At 41.8% G+C, this 18,954-nt stretch overlaps 1 protein-coding gene, 1 long non-coding RNA gene and 1 other non-coding gene across 8 annotated transcripts in view; 2 read left to right on the top strand and 1 right to left on the bottom strand.

The window, feature by feature from the left end:
- The first annotated feature begins 1,027 nt into the window (after nt 1–1,027).
- On the top strand, nt 1,028–8,105 carry LOC134508328 (uncharacterized). Of its 4 annotated transcripts, none has more exons than XR_010069037.1 (5): nt 1,028–1,182; nt 2,623–2,693; nt 3,537–3,677; nt 6,085–6,197; nt 7,999–8,105. It is a non-coding gene; the product is annotated as an uncharacterized LOC134508328 (long non-coding RNA). The 4 variants fall into 4 exon arrangements; XR_010069038.1 differs by having other exon boundaries at nt 8,002–8,090; XR_010069036.1 differs by lacking the exon at nt 7,999–8,105 and having other exon boundaries at nt 1,029–1,182; nt 2,623–2,688; nt 6,085–6,740.
- LOC134509095 (small nucleolar RNA SNORA13) lies at nt 2,846–2,978 on the top strand. The gene has a single exon (XR_010069237.1). It is a non-coding gene; the product is annotated as a small nucleolar RNA SNORA13 (small nucleolar RNA).
- Nucleotides 8,106–8,131: 26 nt separating the features above from the next.
- EPB41L4A (erythrocyte membrane protein band 4.1 like 4A) overlaps nt 8,132–18,954 on the bottom strand; it is a 134,508-nt gene continuing 123,685 nt past the window's right edge. For all 3 annotated transcript variants that reach the window (XM_063319779.1, XM_063319780.1, XM_063319781.1), the window contains 5 exons: nt 16,046–16,093; nt 15,353–15,421; nt 14,353–14,463; nt 13,400–13,481; nt 8,132–12,772 (listed from right to left, as the gene is read on the bottom strand). In XM_063319779.1, the coding sequence (XP_063175849.1) occupies nt 12,644–12,772; nt 13,400–13,481; nt 14,353–14,463; nt 15,353–15,421; nt 16,046–16,093 (439 nt within the window). In that variant the 3' untranslated portion in view covers nt 8,132–12,643. The remainder of the gene's footprint in view (nt 12,773–13,399; nt 13,482–14,352; nt 14,464–15,352; nt 15,422–16,045; nt 16,094–18,954) is intronic.

The raw sequence follows: 18,954 nt of genomic DNA, 5'->3' as shown, positions 1-18,954 counted from the left end.
AGCTGGTACTAGCCTCATTCTACTTTTTCTCCAAATACAGTCCCAGTTTATCCTCCTGGTGTACCTAACAGCTCTATTCCTCCTTCTCAGTGTCTTTCAAACGTGGTATGTACAGCCTCTACTTACAGGGTCAGCAGATCTGGAAACTGTGCACTCAGAACCAAGTCTCTGCCAGCATTCAACTGCTAAATGCCCAGGTCTATCGCACACTTTGCCCACCTCTATTGAGGCTGGTTACTTTGCATATGCTCCTCGAGCAGGGGAGCAAACAGCAGGGCACAACCGACATGATCACAAATGAGCAACAGACAAGATCGTGGTGTTTATGTGCAGTCGCCTCACTGTGAACCTCACGACCTTCCACATGAGAGCTACTGCAAAAATGCAGAGCTGGTGTGCCGAGAAGAGAAACCAAACGCCGCCTCTGAGCGAAGGATCGCCGCCCACCATGTGAGTCCTCCACAGAGTGCTGGAGTGGGGAAGCTTAATGGCGGGACAGCATCAGCCACAAGAGATGCTTTCTGTGGCAGAGTTAATTGTGCCAGTAGGGGCTCACCTCGGACAAGCCGTACTGATGAAGGCCCCACAGCGCGCCCAGCTCGCTGGCGTAAATACGCCGCACGCACGGCAGCCCCTTTGCCACAGGAGAACAGTTAATTTCCCCCTGCAGTCACTTCAGCACCGAAGACCGCCCGCCCCCGACCCAGCGTAGTGAGCACCGACCGCTGGCGGCGCCAGCTGCGCCCTCACGTCCCGGCCGGCGGGGCCGAGGAGTACGCGGCCTCCACCGCACCCCAACCCACCCTGAGCGCCCCTTGGGGGCGCTGCGCATGCGCAATGGCTCGAGGCGGGGGGGGGGGGGCCTCCCCCGGGAGCCTCCATCGCTCTGTTCGCGCAGGGGGGAAGGGGCGGTGCTGCCCGGGACCTCACCGCCCTGCATCACGGCGGGGTTGCCTGCTCGGGACTCCGCCTGCTGAGGGCTGTAGGGTCTCTTCTGTGGAAGACCCTTTACGCGGCCTCTGCGCTGCGGGAAGAGCTGGCCTGTGTGTCTTTCTCCATCCACCCCCCCTTGCCGGAGCGTTGGTTCGCGCCTCTCGAGGCACGCTGGGAGCAGCAGGGGCCGCTGGTCTCTCTCTCGGCGCGCGTGGTGGCGGTTGATGTGTGGGGTGGCACGCGCTCGCGGTGAGGACCATGGAGGGCCGGGGCCGTCTCTGTCTCTGCTAGCGGCCGCCGGCCGGGCCAGGGTGCTCGCTGAAGACGTAGGCCAGGCCGCAGCGGGCACGGGGAGGGCTGAGCCGGTAACGGGAAGGGGTTGGGGGTCTTGAAACGGCCTCCCCGAGAGCCTGGTGCTGCTCTCCCCGCCGCAGGAGGTGCCGCGGGCACGGGGCCTGGGAGGGGTTGGCTGGGGATGGGATGCCGCTTCGTGAGGGGAACAGCTTTAGCACACGGACGACCTTTCCTTCCGTCCTCGTTATCTCATCTCCATGAAATAAAGCATTGAGTGACTCAGTGGCCTGTATGAGAAATAGTGTGGTGAGCGGGACTAGGGAAGTGATCATTCCCCAGTACTTGGCACTGGTGAGGCCCCGTCTCGAGTACTGTGTTCAGTTTTGGGCCCTTCACTACAAGAAAGACATTAAATTTCTGGAGCGAGCCCAGAGAAGGGCAGTGAAGCTGGTAAAGGGTCTAGAGAACAAGTCTCTAGAGCAGCCGAGGGAACTGAGGTTGTTTAATCTGGAGAAAGGAAGGCTGAGGGGAGACTATTCTCTACAACTACCTGAAAGGAGGCTGTAGCGAGGGGGGGGCGTTGTATTTTCTCCCAAGTAATAAGCAATAGGACAAGAGGAAATGGCCTCGTGTTACACCACAGGAGGTTTTGATTGGGTATTCGGAAAAACAATTTCACTGAAAGGGCTACCAAGCATTGCAACAGGCTGCGCAGGGAAGCGGTGGAATTGCCATCCCTGGAGGTATTTAAAAGACATTGTGGTGCTTAGGCATGTGGTTTTGGTAGTGTTAGGTTGATGGTTGGATTCAATGACCTTAAAGATCTCTTCCAGCCTAGATAATTCTATGATAGGTGGCCCTTCGTCTCCTGGAGTTTATAGTTTTGAAGGCTTATATGTAGGCTGCTCGCTGCTCCTTGGGAGAACTCTCCAAAAGCTCACCTTCTGGAAGAGTGAATTTTCTAGTTCCGTTATTTCGTTGGTTTATGTTTAATTCCTTTGGGCAGGCTTTTGCCATGCATCCAGCATGTTTTAAATGCACCATACCACCCGTTTTAGAGGAATACTTTTTCAGTAAGGTGGGAAAGTTGAGTGCAGCTGTTGTACACAGACATCTGTGCGTGGGCTTTCTGAGATGTTGATGGGTTTCCACATAACTACTTTCTGCTGTAGCAGGACACTGCAACTCTTGTAATTGAGTAGCCCTTAATCTTAAAAGTGCATTGATAGGGATGATTGGGGCTTTTTTTTTTTCGAGGGGGAAGGACATGTAGAGTCTACTTGCTGTTGTTTGAAATCAGGCAATTATTTCAAATATTTCATGTTAGGCTTCTTGTACTGTTTGTGTATCTCAGTCACTCTTCCAAGTGAAAGTGTGTTCTCCCTTTTCTTTCAGATGAAAGCAATGGAAGTCTGTCGATGGCCTAAGCAAGCACCAACATGACCAGAAGATGCCCCAAGAGTATGGTGTGCTTGGCTTTAATTATGAAATGCTTATTCTGTATAAAACATTATTTACTTGTGAATTTTTTTAAGTATTTGCCTACTGATGAATTGATCTTCTTCATATGCTGTTAATTTAATTTTTTAGAGGTGATCAGTTCTAATACTTAAATTTTTGCCTTTGTGTTGCCCATTCATTTGTGTCCAGAATGAATGTGGTGTCAAAAAAGGCAGACAGGAATTCTTGCTCAAACTGTTTCAGGAGCCTGGTTATTTACCTTTCTCCTCCCTGTTTTTGCAAGGACAAAAAAAAAAACCTGTAGGAATTGTATGGTTGAGCAGTTACATGGTAGATTTTATGCTTCAGTCTTTTTAAATGAAGAGTCTGACAGTTATTAAAAGAGGAAAAACTAAAATGATAATGGCCACTTCCACCATTTTTTAGCCATCCTGGCTATCATGATAACATCTTACTTCTGTGCTGCAAGTAGTTAGTGCATAACATTTCAGACTTCTGCAGTGGCCTCTATTTTTTCTGTTGCAAAAAGATATCTACAGCTTCATAATACTCAGCTACAGAAAACATGAAAATCTTCTTTAATGGGGGAAAAATGTGTTTTGCCTTTGTGCATTTGCCTTTTGTTATTTATGTCTGGTGTCAGAAAGGTTTAAAAAGAATCCCTCTGTAGGACTATTCGGTATTGGATGATATGTATTCTAGTCTTCTGCTATACGTAGAACAGTCTTTCCTTGGTGTACTTTTGAAAGTGTAAAGTATACTTTTAATACCGCTGGCAGTGGCGGCTCTTATGGGATTGTGAGGTCTGTTCCAACTGGAGTGCTTAATGCTATGAATGCTTCTTACAGAGTTGTAGTGTGTTTTGCTGGAAGTTAGAAGCTTACAGACATAGCCCTCTCTGGTGAAAGCCTCTGAGCGTGCGAAGGGCATGTAGGAAAAAGTTACACAAAATGCTGATTGCCCAGCTGTCCTGCAGCTTCCTTCATGAGGTGAGTAACAGTAATTTCTTGTGCAGTGGTGTCCTTCAGCCTTTTCTTGTAATGAAGCAGACATTTTGTTGAAAAAGAAGTTCAACAGAATGACTTTAGAGCAGAAACTTGAATTGAAACATTGAGAGTGAGATCAGCCTTTTGACTCTGTTCTCATCACCAAAAGCAAGGTGGAAACCCTAAACTAAAAAGTTTGATGTGACTGCCTTATTAAAAGCAGTGAGTGGCTGCCAGTGTGTCCAAGAGGAGTCTGTGCTTTCCTGTGTTGTTCTTGGGGGTGATAACTGTGGAGCAGTTCAGAATACAAGGACTGAATATGTTCAAAGACTGGTGAAACATGAAAGCTCAGAATCTTATACGTAAAGTGCTGTTTCACTGTAAAGTCTTGGAAAAGCCAACACTATGGGAAAGTTGAGTAGTGCAAGACAGCATGAAATTCAATGTTAGAAACAAGGCATTAGTAAAAATTGCTTGTATTAGGAAAGATTTCTTCAGTGCCGAAACTGTGGTTCGTGTAACCTGCGTACCCAAGAGTACGTAGTAATGACAAGTAATCCCAGTCTTTGAAGCCAGGAACTTCTTGGTCAATATTGTGAATGTGATGTAAGAACAATCCAGTACTGAGAAATCATTATGATAACCCCCTACATTTCAGGGGGTGTAAGCCATACTGAGTAAACTATTAGACAGCCTACTCTAATTTTGTAGAGACTAAATTGAAGGTGAAATTCGGAGTACGAACTTAAGTTTCAAGTCAAATTGAAGAAATGACTGATTGTCTTATAAATTAGAAAGGGTCACAATATTACACCATGTGCTAGAGAGTGGTGTTCCTGTTGAATACTTTGTGCAGTGCTCAGTGAAAGAAAAAAATGCTGAAGGTTTTTTTAGCAGCAGCAGCTGACTGTAAACAGACTAGTTGCTCAAACATAGGAAAGTACAGCAGTGATGAAGGGTAGATTGAATGGAGCAGAAAAACAATAAAACATGTCCAGCTTACACATCTTGAGCATAGTGAAGAGGAGAGTACTGAGACATAGTGCTGCGCACTGAAGCAGGGGAAGAAGTATAAATATTGTTCAAGAATACTTGGAAGAGATAAAAGGGAGAAGTTTCCAGAAGAATTGGGGTTGCATTTGGCACCCATTAATGAGTCTTTTGGATTATTGAGGCTTTTGAATCATCAGTGATTTTGCTGCATGCTTTTTTATTCTTTCACTGTGCTAGATATTAATAATACTGCACAAACTACTAGGGCAGAGAAATACAGGTTGTATAATTGTGTGGTGTTTGCAGTAGCAGCTTTCAAAATGTGATTATAGCTCTGATTATTTGGCAGCCGCTTACAAAAACAACATGATAAGCTCTTATGCCAAGTTGTGCAAACTGAGCTGAGTCAAGTTCTGAAGGAAGTTTGTGATCCAATAGTTTTTCCATGCTGAAGACAGATATTCAGAAAGCGATTTCCCAGTAGCTACCAGACTGGTTGATCTGGAGTTATTTAAAGAATGTATGCTGTTTCTTGCTGAGAAAGGACTCAAATAACTTCTGGGGAAAAATTAAACTGACAGTTCAGTATTTTGCATGAACACACACATGTTCCTACAAAAGTGAAATTGAGTGATACAAGATCCACAACATCACTGTTGGTTTCCTTGTGGAAAAGAATAGAACAGAAATCTTCAGTGACATGATGAAATACCTTCCAAGTTTGTGACAATGCCCTTGAAAATACTAGAATCACAAAGTTTCATGCATTGAAATGTGAAAATCCACTTGAGCAATATGAAGAACACAGACAAACTTAATGCTTTACCAGTGCTGTCAATACAAAATGAAGCAGGGAAATCCATCCCAGGCCTTTCACACAACCGGCACTGGGTTTTTTTGCAAGGCTGAAGAATAAGATGGGGACTCTTTTTATATGAATCTCTCAGACACTGGGAAGATAAATGTATGTGTAATCTACTCTGAGTAATGTATCTAATAACAGGGCTGCTACTTGTTTTTCAACATAAAATTACTAAATCTCATCTTTCTATTACTGGCTTAGTGTTCTCTTAAAACTGTCATATAATACCCATTATGTATAATTATAATGCATATAATATGTGTGCAGAAGTTACTACTACAAAACTTTCTATTGATTCCTACTAGGTAGAAAGTGTTAGTACGGCCACCAACTTGTAGTTAGGATCTGAAATCTTGCGATGGGCAAAGATCTCTTGCATGTAGATTCTTTAAAAATTAGATTTGCAGATTTTAGCTTTTGACTTTTTTCCAGAGGGATGAGGGGAAGCTGGTCGATGTAACTTTGGACTAGTCTCAGTGATCTAGAGGGTGTTACTGAAAACAGCTGCGTGCTACATGTGTCCAATCTCACATTGTGTTTACTTTTTTCCCCTAGGAAGAATTGTTAGAACCAGCCTGAGACCAGTGGCAGTCTATGCAAGACTACTCCATAAGAAACAAAAACCTGTTAAAAAGATGGAATGTTAAGAGTGCATGTAGTAACACAAGGTGCTTTTAACTGTATTGGGGCAGTGTCTGGTAATATTTATGTAGCCAAAAAAATAAAGATTTATATTTCTGTTCTCAGAATTTCTATCCTTCCCAAGCTATAATAGCAGTTTGACAGTTCTGACTTCCTTGACATTGTGTTTGGGATACCAGTTCACCCCTTTGGACTAAATAAAACCTAGGAGCTATTAAGTAGAGGGGAAATGATCACTGAAACCATGGTCTTCTGTAGTACTTGGGAGATTGGGTTAGCTGAGATTGTATTGTGGTGAGGAACAGTAGAAATTAAAGTTCAGCAAGCCTGGGTTTAAAAATAGCAGGAAAGGTGTTTCTCCAACATGGAAAACTGCAAGCTTAGTTTTTTATTACCTTGATCAGCTGTATAATATGGTACTGCAACTAAACTTGAAGTACAGTGAAATACTCCAGGTATAACAACTAGAATTCCTGCTTTTTTTTTTGGGAAGGCTTCTCATAAATTAATTTTATCAGAAGAGCAAATGCTGAAATTACGTATCTTGCAACGTCTTTTTTTTTTTTTTTTTAGTAGTGAACACAAGCAAATTACGAATGCAAAGTCTAAGCATAAAGTTAGTTTTTAGTTTGTCAAGAGGAAAGGAGGTTTAGACAAAAGTAATTAATTTTTAGTGATCCAACATATAATTATTGGATGCACTTGAAAGCTTAGGGTTTCTTTTAGGGATTACATTCCCTGAAGATACCATCTGTTCAGGAGTTTTGCTCATGGGTCTTTGTTCTTAAAGTGCAAGACTGGCAGGAGTAGATTTCAAGACTTTTTTTTTTTAAACTCTTGAGAGCAAGATCTAATGCCAGGTTTTAATGATGGCTCTCTAAAATGTTAATTCTCTTTCAACAAGAAAAACTGTAGAATCTTAAGCTTCAGTGTCTAATACCTGTTTCCATAGTGTGGTGGAACAAAGAAAAAGTGAGGTAGAGGGAGGAATATTAGACATAGCTTACTAAATTAGTAATGCTGGTAAATATTGAGTATGTGTTAAGCATCAGGACTGCCTTTCGGTTTTTGCATGGCTAACTGGACTGTAGCCTTGGGAAAAAACCTCAAGACTCCTTTATTTTTTCACTTTTCCTCTGTTGTACATGAATACAATGTCTGACAGACTGTTGAAGCTGATAGTATTTAAAAGTAGAAAGGAGGACAGATTCCAAGGTGGTCTAGGAGAGCAAGAGAAAAAAAATCTGTGCACTATGTTAGTGTTGCACCAACCCTCCTTTCTCTTACCTCCAGAGCTCTGTGGAAGAGGGGTCTCAGGATTTAAAGCTGCAAATCAGAACCCTTTAGAGGTGTGCACAGAAGGAAAGCTGGTGTGTTCTGAATTCCTCTTCAACTATTCAGCATGCTGCATCTGAGTTGACTAAGGCCAGATCTGTTAAACAGTCCATCAATGGGGGAATTATTGAATGTAAATCTGTTACCTCTTTTGCCCAGCAAAGGGGCTTAGTTGTAGTAAATTTAACAGTATTTTATGAAGAATGTCAAGTACATTTTTATATCTTCATTGAGGAAATAACTGCATAGTCCTAGCTATTTTTGAGATCTTAACATTACTGTGACTAAGCTGTATCTTTAAATTGTGACCAGCTGGGAGGCCAGTGGTTTTCTTAACTCACTATGAGTTCGGGTCAGATGGAGTTAATTTTCCCCATAGCAGTTGTCATAGTGCTGTTTATTAGTGGCTAGAAAGGTGTTGATAACACACCATTGTTTTGGCTACTGCATCAAGGCTGTCTCTCCAACATTCCCCTGTTCCCCTCTCACCAGTAGGCTGGCGGTGGGCAAGATCTTGAGAGGGGACGTAGCCAGGACAGCTGACCCAAACTGCCCAAAGGGATATTCCATACCGTATGACATCTGCTTAGCAATAAAAGCTTACCTTTTAAACTGCCTTTATCTTGACCCATGAGGTTTTTTCCATCTTACTCTTTTCTCTGTCCCCCCTCATCCTGCTAAGGAGGGGAGGGACGGAGCAGCTTAGTGGGCACCTGGTGTCCCCCTGAAGTCAACCCACCACAACTCATATCAAAGAGACAAATACAGGAGAGAAATTAAAACAGGCACATGAAGGAAAGAGCATCTGCCACACTAGCTTTGCATCTGTATGTTTGGTTTGACAGCTCATGTAGTCTGCTGTTTTCTGGTGATTTTCAGGTAAGAAAGGAAAATTTAGTATGGATATGCACTGGAGTATAAAGCTTATGCTGACAACTTGCTGCTACCAGGAAAAATACTTAATCTGGAGAAGCTGTATCCTCAAGCGGTTTTTAATTGGTACTACACCTGTTTTTACCAGATGGTGTTGTCAAATGAATCTCTTGTTTCTGAAGGCTTTGCTCCTTTGTGTAATGTAAATAAGACACACAGGCAACCAGGGAATGCCCTAAAAATTCAAGTTTTACTTGACTTTTAAATAACCTGGACACAAGTATTGACACAGCCATCTATCAAACTCAATTTAAAATAAAGCACACAGTTGCTTCATGAATACTTAATGTACATAGAACATACACATCACATTGATATGTTTATGTTGTTTTCAAACATCTTTCTACCTTTGAATTAAACAGGCTTTCCCAAAAGAAAATGTGCTATCCATTCAGTTCAATATTGACCTGTATAAAGATGACTGATTTGGCAACTTAAATTATAGTGATTTCTTTTTTTTTCCCAACCAACATCTTCAATATAATGAGCTCAATTAGAATAACAAGTTACAAGGTTGGGGGTATTGGGAAGGAGTGCAGTGTAGAAAACAGCAGGTCAAGGCTAGCTCCTAATGAAAGAAACCAGCTAACAAGCAAGAGGACCAATATGGGATACACAAAATGGTTTTGTAGTGTGGTAAGCAAGCCCTCTTTATTGTATAAAATACGTGTTTTGCAAAGAGGTATATCTACATTGTAGTGTTGCTAATTAGTAAGTGAGAGAGTTCCATAACTTACCTATTTCTAGCACTTACAGAAGTCTCCGAAGAGGTAAATGCAGAGGCACAAAGTTGAAGTTGTTGGCCTGAGATCAGTTCAGCAGACTAGAAGCAGAATTAGGATGAGAATTTCTCAAATACCACTCCTTTTCCAGTGAGGACAGGTCTGTATGGCATCCAATCCCAGGGTAAACTTTGCCTGAGATGGTTATGCATCTCCTGTCTTTTGCCTGACTCATCATGAGGTACACATATTTGAGGCTGACATGCACACGGCAGGCCTGAAAACGTAACTGCCTCGAGGCAGTGCAAGCCTTAAGCAAGCCAGGGAATGGTAGCAACAGTGGGAAGGGCAAGGTGTAGCTCAGAGATGTAAGAAACCAGCTGCTTACAGATGTTACAGGGCTGGCTTAGGGCTACAGAGCATAGCTGCCACACAGTAAGTGCTTGCAGTGATTGATCATGTGTAGGTCCTCACACAACAGTAACAAGATCACAGGAAAAGGTGCCTTTCCTCAAATGACTGAGGGAAAGAAGCTTGAAGGGAAAGGAGGCTCACAGGCATGGAAAAAGTTTCTTTTTTGTATTATTAGCTGACAGTGACATCCTTGTCCAAGTTTTGCCTTGTACTGACACTGAACACATAATACAGGTGTTGAGCTTAGTCTTTCTTCTGTAGATACAAAACTATTGTAGTGCCTTAGAATGAGCATTTGACTTGCTGAAACCGGCTTCCTACATAGTCTCATTGGAGAGAAGACCACTAACTCAAATCTAGGACTCTGTACATTTCTCATTTAAAAGGAAAAAATTTGGCTTGCTTACTAAACAATGCTCCTGTGACTTGAGAATTGAAACCTTTCACTATTAGTCTACATAGAAGCCTGTTTTCTGATGTAGTAGGATAAGTAAAATGCCACACACTTGGCTGATGGTATCGAGCAATAATAGACAAAAGCCCACAGGCAGATGACAACATACAGAAAAAACATGAGGTTGGATATAAAACTTGCAAGTAATTTTCTTCTTGATCAATATTTGAGGATTGGCAAGATAAGGACACTATGTACAGATAATTCTCAAATAATAACAACACAAATCCTCCTAAAGGAAGTAGATATGTTCTACTTGCCTGTGCCTGAGTAAGGAATGCAGAATAATGGTAATGATTTAGAAAGCAACAAACTACAAGCGCGTGCATAATGCTCCAGCTTGGAACACCTTGAAGAAATAATGAGTGGCTTTTGCTGCAGACACTGTAACCAGTTCTTGTGTGGTTTGTCGTGTTTCAGTAGTCTTCCAAAAGATTGTGATGCTCTAGATTAATCTATATCACCTTAATTTTTGCCACAATGATGGGGTGGGTTGTGGAGTTTTTTTTTCGTTTTGTTTGGTTTGGTTTTTTTAACTGGTGCTTGTGAGAATACTACACAGGGTCATAAATAGATCTTAAAATATCCCGTTAAATTGGAGCAATGACAGTGAAACTATTTAACAGACTTCCAAAACAGTTTGAGCAAATACTTTAAGCCAAGCCCAACAATGTCCTAGAATGAAATCTATAGTAAAGCCAGAAAATGCTGAAGAACCTCCATGAAAACAGAATTCTTATCACAGAGAGGCTCTAGGCTTTTTCCTTCCCATAGACTTGTTTACTGAGACTGAAGAAGCAGAACTGTCCCAAATAAGTGATCAAAGAAGAATATTTATGAAGTGAATCTGCCTTCCCTGGCACGATGCAGGATCTCACAACTGCAGACCAATTCCTATGATAGGAATATAAAAACTGTTTGGCTATCACCCTGGCTAGTAGCATCCACCTGACCACCTCAGATCATGAAACAATAAAGAATCAAAAAATGAAGTGGAAAATAAAACACATCACACAAGGTTTCACTTCTCAGTTTTGTTAGTTAAAATGTGTATCAGTAATCCCATGCCTCTTGTAAAGCATAACTTAGATGCCTTATGATCACACCAGTTCTCAAACAGTATTACCTTCCTGACAGGGCTGCAGTCCCCTGGTATAGTGTTGCTAGGCGTAGAATCACAGAATAGTTTGGGTTGGAAGGGACCTCTAAAGGTCATCTAGTCCAACCCCCAAGAAGACACAGGAACACTGCAAACCACTGAGGTGGTGCGGGTCGAGTTTAAGGAGGACTCATGTAAAAAGGCACATGAGCTACTACAGCCCTTTCCAATGCTGTTTGACAAATTCAATATTTAGTTTGGGGATTACGCCTAGCAAATTTACTTTCACAACACCAAGATTTTCCTAAGCTTCTTAATAAGTTAGCAATGCCAGAAGGCTCATCCGTGTGCCGACTGTGGACAAATGGGAGGCAGATCATTTGTACAAAGTGATAGGACAGAAGAGATAGATAGCATCACTTCAGATACGTACTAGAAGATAACCCAATGAATGTGCAGCATTGTTAAAACTTACTATTCCTACCGTGACAATAGAAAAAAATTGCAATTATCATACCTGAAATACTGCCTTTGTCATTTTATCGTAGTAGAAATGGCTCAGAGAAAAGTATTGGAAGGTACTAGCATTGATTATCTCATATGAAAAGAGGTTAAGGCAGACTTCGCTAATCTAGTTTAAAAAAAAAAAAAAGGCAAAAGGCTATTTGCTAGCTGTCTTAAATCCTACTCTACAAGTTTCATTTAACCAGTACTTAAGTGCCTTGCTAAGCAGTCTAAATATGGTGGGTCAGTACACATTCTCCTTTTTTTTTTTCCAGTGTGGTTTACTGTAAGGTGATAGATGTATTTCTGTGGTATGGAATGTTCAATTAAATAGTCCCTCTACATAAAAGGGCATTCAAAATTGAGAGAACACTTAAAACTGCCAAGGGAAAGTAAGTCTGTATCACCTCTGGAACTCTCTGGAAATCTATTATTTCTGAGCTGAAACAGGTTGAGTCAACATTTGTATTAACAACACGAGCATCTGTTGTTGTGCTAGGCTAAAATAAATCTTGTAAGAGCTATCAGTCCTTATGTCTCAGGACATAAGTTGATCCCCATATAAAATTGTGAAGATAATTCTCCCCATATCACACTGTATTGCACAATTGGCCAAAAATATGACTATTTTGCTTCTCTTGAAGCATCCTGGTCAGTTAACAGTCATTTTTTGGAAAAAGGCTATTCAGTTACAGAGCAGACCATAAAGCCTGTTTTCTTGCAGCAATTTTTTTTGTTTTGTTCATTTTTTGGAAATGTAACTGCTGATCATTCAGGTCTACTAAGACTTTTCTTTTTGGTTGTCTAATCAGGCAGCTTCTCCTCGATCAGTCACACCACTAGAACGGTGGTTCTAGTGCATTGCTTGGCCTTCCCAACAAGGAGGCTGCGCTTCAGAGTGTCCTGAAGAAATTGCTACCACGTCGACTTCAGTTCCTTCCCTTGCACACACACACACAAATTCCCCATTTCCAAAGAAAAAAATCCATTCACCATCGTCAGTTATGGCAGTCAAGTCTCCACCTTGAAGCGTGACACCTGTACAGTTTTTATGATCTTAGTGGTGGGTTTTCCATCGATATTGTTAGTGGATAGCTGAGATGTTTCTTCTATTAGGCTGTCTTTAGATCCGTTCTGTCTCTGAAAGGAACAAATTAAAACACGTTGTTGAAAAATTATAGCAGAATTTAACTACCGTATTTTGATAACTGCTGCTATGACAGCCTTAGGCTAAGGATATAGCGATTTTTATGTACATACATATATATATATATATACACACACACATACACCAGGAATATTAAAGTCTCTACATTTATTTGATCAAACAGAACTTTTTCCCCTTCTTGCCTCCTCTCTCCGCTGCCAGCTGCTGCCTCTCTGTGCTATTTGGATTCATACTCTTTATTCAGGAAATGCCACAACTAATTATTCGATATTTAGCAAAACACTGCAAGCAAGTGCTCACAAGGAATTAATGGCCACTGTTGTGAGGGCATCTGGGGCAGAAGGAAAAGAGAGGTGTTTGTGGACACTGAATATTGTAACATTAATTCCTTCCAGGGCATGAATTTAAGCCACGTTGTATTGGATAAGAATGAAAATATGACTGTGAATTTTGAACAGGACTCAATCACACAAGTTACGTATTTCTACAAAATACATGTGTGCTTAGCCTTACCTATACCAGCTTCCCTGTCGCTGTAAGCAAGACTCCCCCTTCTCCCTCCAAAAAAGGAAAATTGCAAAGGATGCACAACTACTAACCTGTTGAGTCAACTGGATGCTGGGACCTTTCGCATCTGAAGATCGTGTAACAGGCAGCGGAGGCACCAGATCAGTTTTCGCACTGGAATTACAATATTACAAAATGGATATTGCTATAATGAAGTAAACTATAACTATGCAAAGACAGAATAACAAAGTTAACACAGACAGTTACATAGATCTGAAAAGCAAAATCCGAAAGGCTTATCAGCTGACTAGACATCTCAAAGCTGTCACACAGTGAGCTATCACCTCAGTGGTCAGTGGGCACCTTCAGGCCATCCCATTCCTTCTCAAGGGGCCTCTCTCCCCCCAGCGTACAGGGGCAGCCCAACTTCATGTGAGATGAGTCTCACCTGAAATCATGGATGTGCTGCACCTCCGTCAGGGGCCATCCAGCTAAAACTAGCCTCCCAAGTGGGTGATGACATCAGGGGCCCACTTTTGATATTTAAGGCCTTAATAAAACTGAGAATGGGGCTGTCACTTTTCCACTCATAAGTAGGCCCTTACAAATCAGTCTTCTAGGAAAGACTGATCCACCCACTGCTGAAGAGGGTTCTACTGGAGTTCCCATGAAACAAATTACAGAGTTAATACAGATGATGTCTTAACTCTGTTAAGGATGAAGGTATTGGGAAAGAAACTCACGAGTTCTCACCCCTTAGGCAACTTCATGACCTGCCATTGAAGAGCAACAGAGGTTTATTTTGGCTTTTTCAGTTTTTCCCCCTTCCAAGTGGATCAAGCAAGGCTCTGTGGCCCACAATGAACAACAAATGCTTTTGTACTTGTTTGAGTCACTTAGCTCTGAACACCTACTATTTAGAGGGCTGCCTGAATCCTTTGCCAGCAACCAACCACATTTATGCCACTTCTAATCCAACCATGATCTTTGAACAACGTTCAGGCCACACTAAACCAGTCCATTGCTAATAACCACGTTCACGTACTTCACTTCAGACAGGACAGATCTTTCACCATCAGAACACTGTGACCGCCGATACTGACGGTAGCTCCGAGGGGAATGTGAATGCCTAATGCGGATCGGGTCGCCTTGAGTCCTAAGAGAGAGACAGAATTCACGACGGTAGGTTAGTAAACCAGATCTGTCACAGAAACATAAACTCAATTGCAGACTGAGAGATCCTCACATTTCTTATTAAAGTACAACAGAGAGCTTCTGACTGAATTTACTGCACTGGCTGAATTTAAAAGGCTGATGCTTTTCTGACGAGTCTGTACTTGGAATTCAATGCTTTAAAAGTGCAAAGGTCATAAACTGGCGTGCCTGTATTTGAGAATGAAACTATTTAATAAAGAATGCATTAATATATACAGCTTCAGCGTCAGCTTTTCTGTTTAGTGGTGCCGTGGAAGCACATTATAATGCAAACTGGGATCCCATTTCTGCCACATGCAGCTGCTTGCACTGACACATGGCATCCCAAATGGGCAATTATCACAGCAAAATAGATGTCAGTTCTTAAGGAATAGCTATGCCCTGGCAGCTGCCTATGACAAGCAAGGGAAAAGGTCGAACAGGTCAAACAGTGCCTTAAATGACTGGAATAAAAATTTTAAAGGAAGCAGAAGTTTAGGAAATAAATGGATTTTCTTGTTTGAATTCAGTTCTCCCTGATTTTGTAGTGTATAACATAAAACAGATTGATGGATGGCACAGGGAGACATGCAGACATCCAGTAGTTTCCTGAGTGTGTGGGAGACACAGGGAGAGATGAAGATGTTTTTTTCATATTTTGTAAAGAGAAGATATTAGGTTTTAAAATTATTAACTAGCCTCATCCAACCCATCCTAGATGAGCATTTAGAGTAGACAAAAGTTTAGAGACTATCTGTACACCCACTTCTATTTCAGTATGACAGAGTTCACAGTAAAATAAGAAAAGTGAGTTTTTATATTCACAAAGAAAAATCCCGACATAAACTCACTCTATTTTAGTGTATGGAATTTCTTTCAATTGCTCTTCAGACAGGCCAGATGGATCCACAAGCTCCTTCCTAGAAAGGATTAGGCAAAGTAAAAAACGTAACAGTAGCTACCAACTGCAAAACCATTCTTATTTTTATTATATTAGGCTGAAAAGATTTACTGAAACAAGCTGCTGTCAGCCCTGAGGCTATCTTGACATCAAAATAGGAAACCTATTAAGAAATGTGTCTAACCACCTTGATTGCTTCAACTGCGTGTCACATCCTGTTCCACCTTCCTCTCACCTCCCTGCAAATCTGATCTTGTCGCCTCACAATATATACGAACATTGTGTATACCAAACATCGAATATGCTTTGGACTAGATAACCATCTTCCCAACGGATAGCTCTACACAGGGCATTATCCTAAAAGCGTCAGTATTACAAACACAGACATTTTGGAAGCCACTGAGGAATAAATCTCTAAAATTCTTCTTTAATAATTCATGTACATACAATGGTCGTCTGTATTCAGTGCATTCAGTGATCTGCAGTATCTCCTAGACATAGAAGGTTATTAACACCCACATAGTTTACTGTGGCACATAACTAAATCAGAACGTAATGCCATATAGCCACAGTGCGGGGTTGTGAATAACTACATTAGAGGCAAACCAAGCAGTCACTCAGACCCTACAAGGACCGTACTTACTGAATATGTTTCCACAGTTCTTCTTTAGCTTGTACATCTGGGCTTCTCCTATAAATACCAAAAAAGACAACAAATGCAGAACTGTGAAAACCATCTGATGTGTTGCTATTCAAATAACTTTTAACAGCACAGACCCTGCACAGAAATCACGGTAAATGTAATCCACCACTGACTTCAATTTTAAGGTTTGTTATCTCGGAAAATGCATTAAACTTCACTGCTTTATTTCAACTGAAAAGTTATTTCCTGAACACCAGGCTCTCAATCACAGTTCCTGTTCCACTAGCCTTCAGCAAGAGTATGCACAAAATAGAAACACGATTTCCCAAGCCAAATCAGTGCCTGGCTACTGCCACCCCTTACCCAGCTGAGGAACAATGTATTTTGGAATAACACTTTTGTAAAAGGCCCTCAGAAATGTCCTGTGGCCCACGGAGCCCTCTGTGGGCAGGAGGGGGGACAGGCCACACCAGGCTGGCACACCAGTAATCCCTGGCCATTCCCAGTGAGCACCAGTGGAGAGGACCTGTCGCTCAACTGTGCAATCACAGTACAGACTCTTGCTTCCTGGTCATTTCCAAGAAGGGTTTCTGCTCACTTCATTCACCTTTGTGATGTCCAGGACAAAAAAAACCCAACAAACCAACCAAATTAGCAACGACACATACTCACGCACACAAATATTTTAGCAAGTATTCATTTGCAGAGAAAGTACTAAGCCAAAATTGTAATTTCCCTGTTGCAGACAGAGAGATGAAGTAAAGCAAGCCTGAATGGCATGCCTCACAGAAGACACTCTCTCCAAACTGGATCCCTTTTATTTTTATTTTTCTTACCCTGTTTTTTTGCAAGGTTAGTGCAAAACCACTGCTGTTGCTGAAGTTGCACCTAGTATTCACTTAAACCCGTGCAGAGTAATAGATTAAGTAGGCATTTTACACAGTGGCCAGGACTTCATTTGCACAGAGACATCAGGTAACTTTTCATTTGGATAATGCTTTGAGCAGCCTGGTCTAGTAGGAGGTGTCCCTGCCCATGGCAGGGGTTTGGACTAGATGATCTTTAAGGTCCCTTCCAACCTAAACCATTCTATGATTCTATACAAACTCAATGTCGACAGCTAGACTGTTCCACACCATCTGAAATGTGAGGGATGCAACTTTTAGAGAGATTCAGCATGCATAAATGCTCCCTCTGAAGTCACAGTTTCTAAAGATTAAGTCTTACATCATCAGATCACACAGCTTGCTTTTTTTTCCCTTAAACAAAGGGCCTATCATATTCAAAGATGCTTTTGGAGTGATATAATCCAAATTTAAATGAAGATCAAGGAGGACAGCAGAGTTCTGTGTTTTAGCATCTATTAAATCCTCTCTCCCAGTGACAGAGCTGTAGCAGAAATAATTCCAAAGTGGTCTCTAGCACTAACAGTTTCACGGTTTTCTTATTTCACCATTACTGTGTTTGGCTCATTTCCAGACTTCAGCCTAGCAATAATGTTCTATATTGCAGTAAACGTTTTACAATTAGTGTAAAGGCAGATTATTCAAGGGTGGTAATGTTTTGGGGTTGGTTTTTTTTTAGATTTTACAGGTGCAGAAGTACTGGGAGATATTAGTTCACTGCTTTATAAATACCAGAGATAAACAGAAGGGTGAGAAACAACCTTACATTTGCGTCTCCCTAGTGGGACTAATATGAACTAATCCATAATCTTCTTGGGCTCCAAGGTGGTGATGGCTTTCCAGGCAGCACAACGCAGCCGCCCCAGATGATTCCTGTCCTTGACGGAGCCCTTTGTTGTCCGTTCTGACTGCTCAGGTCCTCATGATGGCAACAGTTACGGCCATGAATAGCTTGCAATCCAATTTTTATTATTGTTCATAGTTGCTTTATGTGTTTGTGTTTATTATAACACATTATTTTTTCACTTCTCCTATCTCTCCTTCTCCCTTCTTGCATTTAATTCTCCATCTCTCCTTCTTGCATCTGTCCACGCTGTTTTTAACTCCCTGATGCAGCACCTTGGTATGCAGTGGCATTTAACAGCCGTTTTCACCACTCCGTTTTGAATTGATTTCTCCTTCCACGCAACCCCCTGCTCACAAACTAGCAGCTGCAAACCCTGCATTCACCCCGGGGCTGGAAAGATAGGCATCCTCTTCTGAGGCTGAATAATCAGGCAGTGGGGAATGCGAAAGCTCCCTGAAAAATGCCAGCTTCTCCAGGGAGGCTTTGTAATGCTTACAAGCCCTAGTTTGCCTGAGGAAGCAAAGCCTCAAGGTTGCTCCCAAACCCAGGATCCCCACAAAGCAGGGTACTGTGCACACCACTGACCCATCTGATCAGCTCACCACTTTTACTTATTCATGGAAATACAAGGGTTCAGGATGTGGCCTTAAGTCTCACTATCATCAAACATCATGGGAAGCCTCACCTACAGTAAGAAACATTGTGGGGCAGCGTGGAAAGAGAGTGGTTAAATAAGAAGTCATCTTCCTTTCTCCATTTTCTAGGAACTGTGCCTCCTGCTTTCTGCGGCCAACTCCAGCCATGTAAGTCTGTGATCTCTGCCATTCTCCCTCCTTCCACCCTGCAACTACACTAATAAGGAAGTCACTCTTGTAAAATACAAGCTTAGCAATATGGCATCCCATGGAGGGGAGAGAAAAGAGAAAGAAAAAAATAAAAAAGGAGAAGAAAAGGGCTAAACACAATAATTCCCCAGAGCGAACTGCTTTTATGAATTCCCATCTTGATATTATTTATTTCCATCTGTTTAAGAAGTGTTACCATACATACCAGGATAACCTCACAGCCTTTATTCTAGTTAAACCCCCTACAAAAGAATATCCAGAAATATGATACAGATAAAGTATCTTAATAAAAGCATTTTCCTCACAAAGGCC

Source organism: Chroicocephalus ridibundus, chromosome Z (genome assembly GCF_963924245.1).
Source record: "Chroicocephalus ridibundus chromosome Z, bChrRid1.1, whole genome shotgun sequence".
Lineage (NCBI taxonomy): Eukaryota > Metazoa > Chordata > Aves > Charadriiformes > Laridae > Chroicocephalus > Chroicocephalus ridibundus.
Note: the sequence above shows the minus strand (reverse complement) of the source record. Positions and strands in the feature narration are given on the sequence as shown.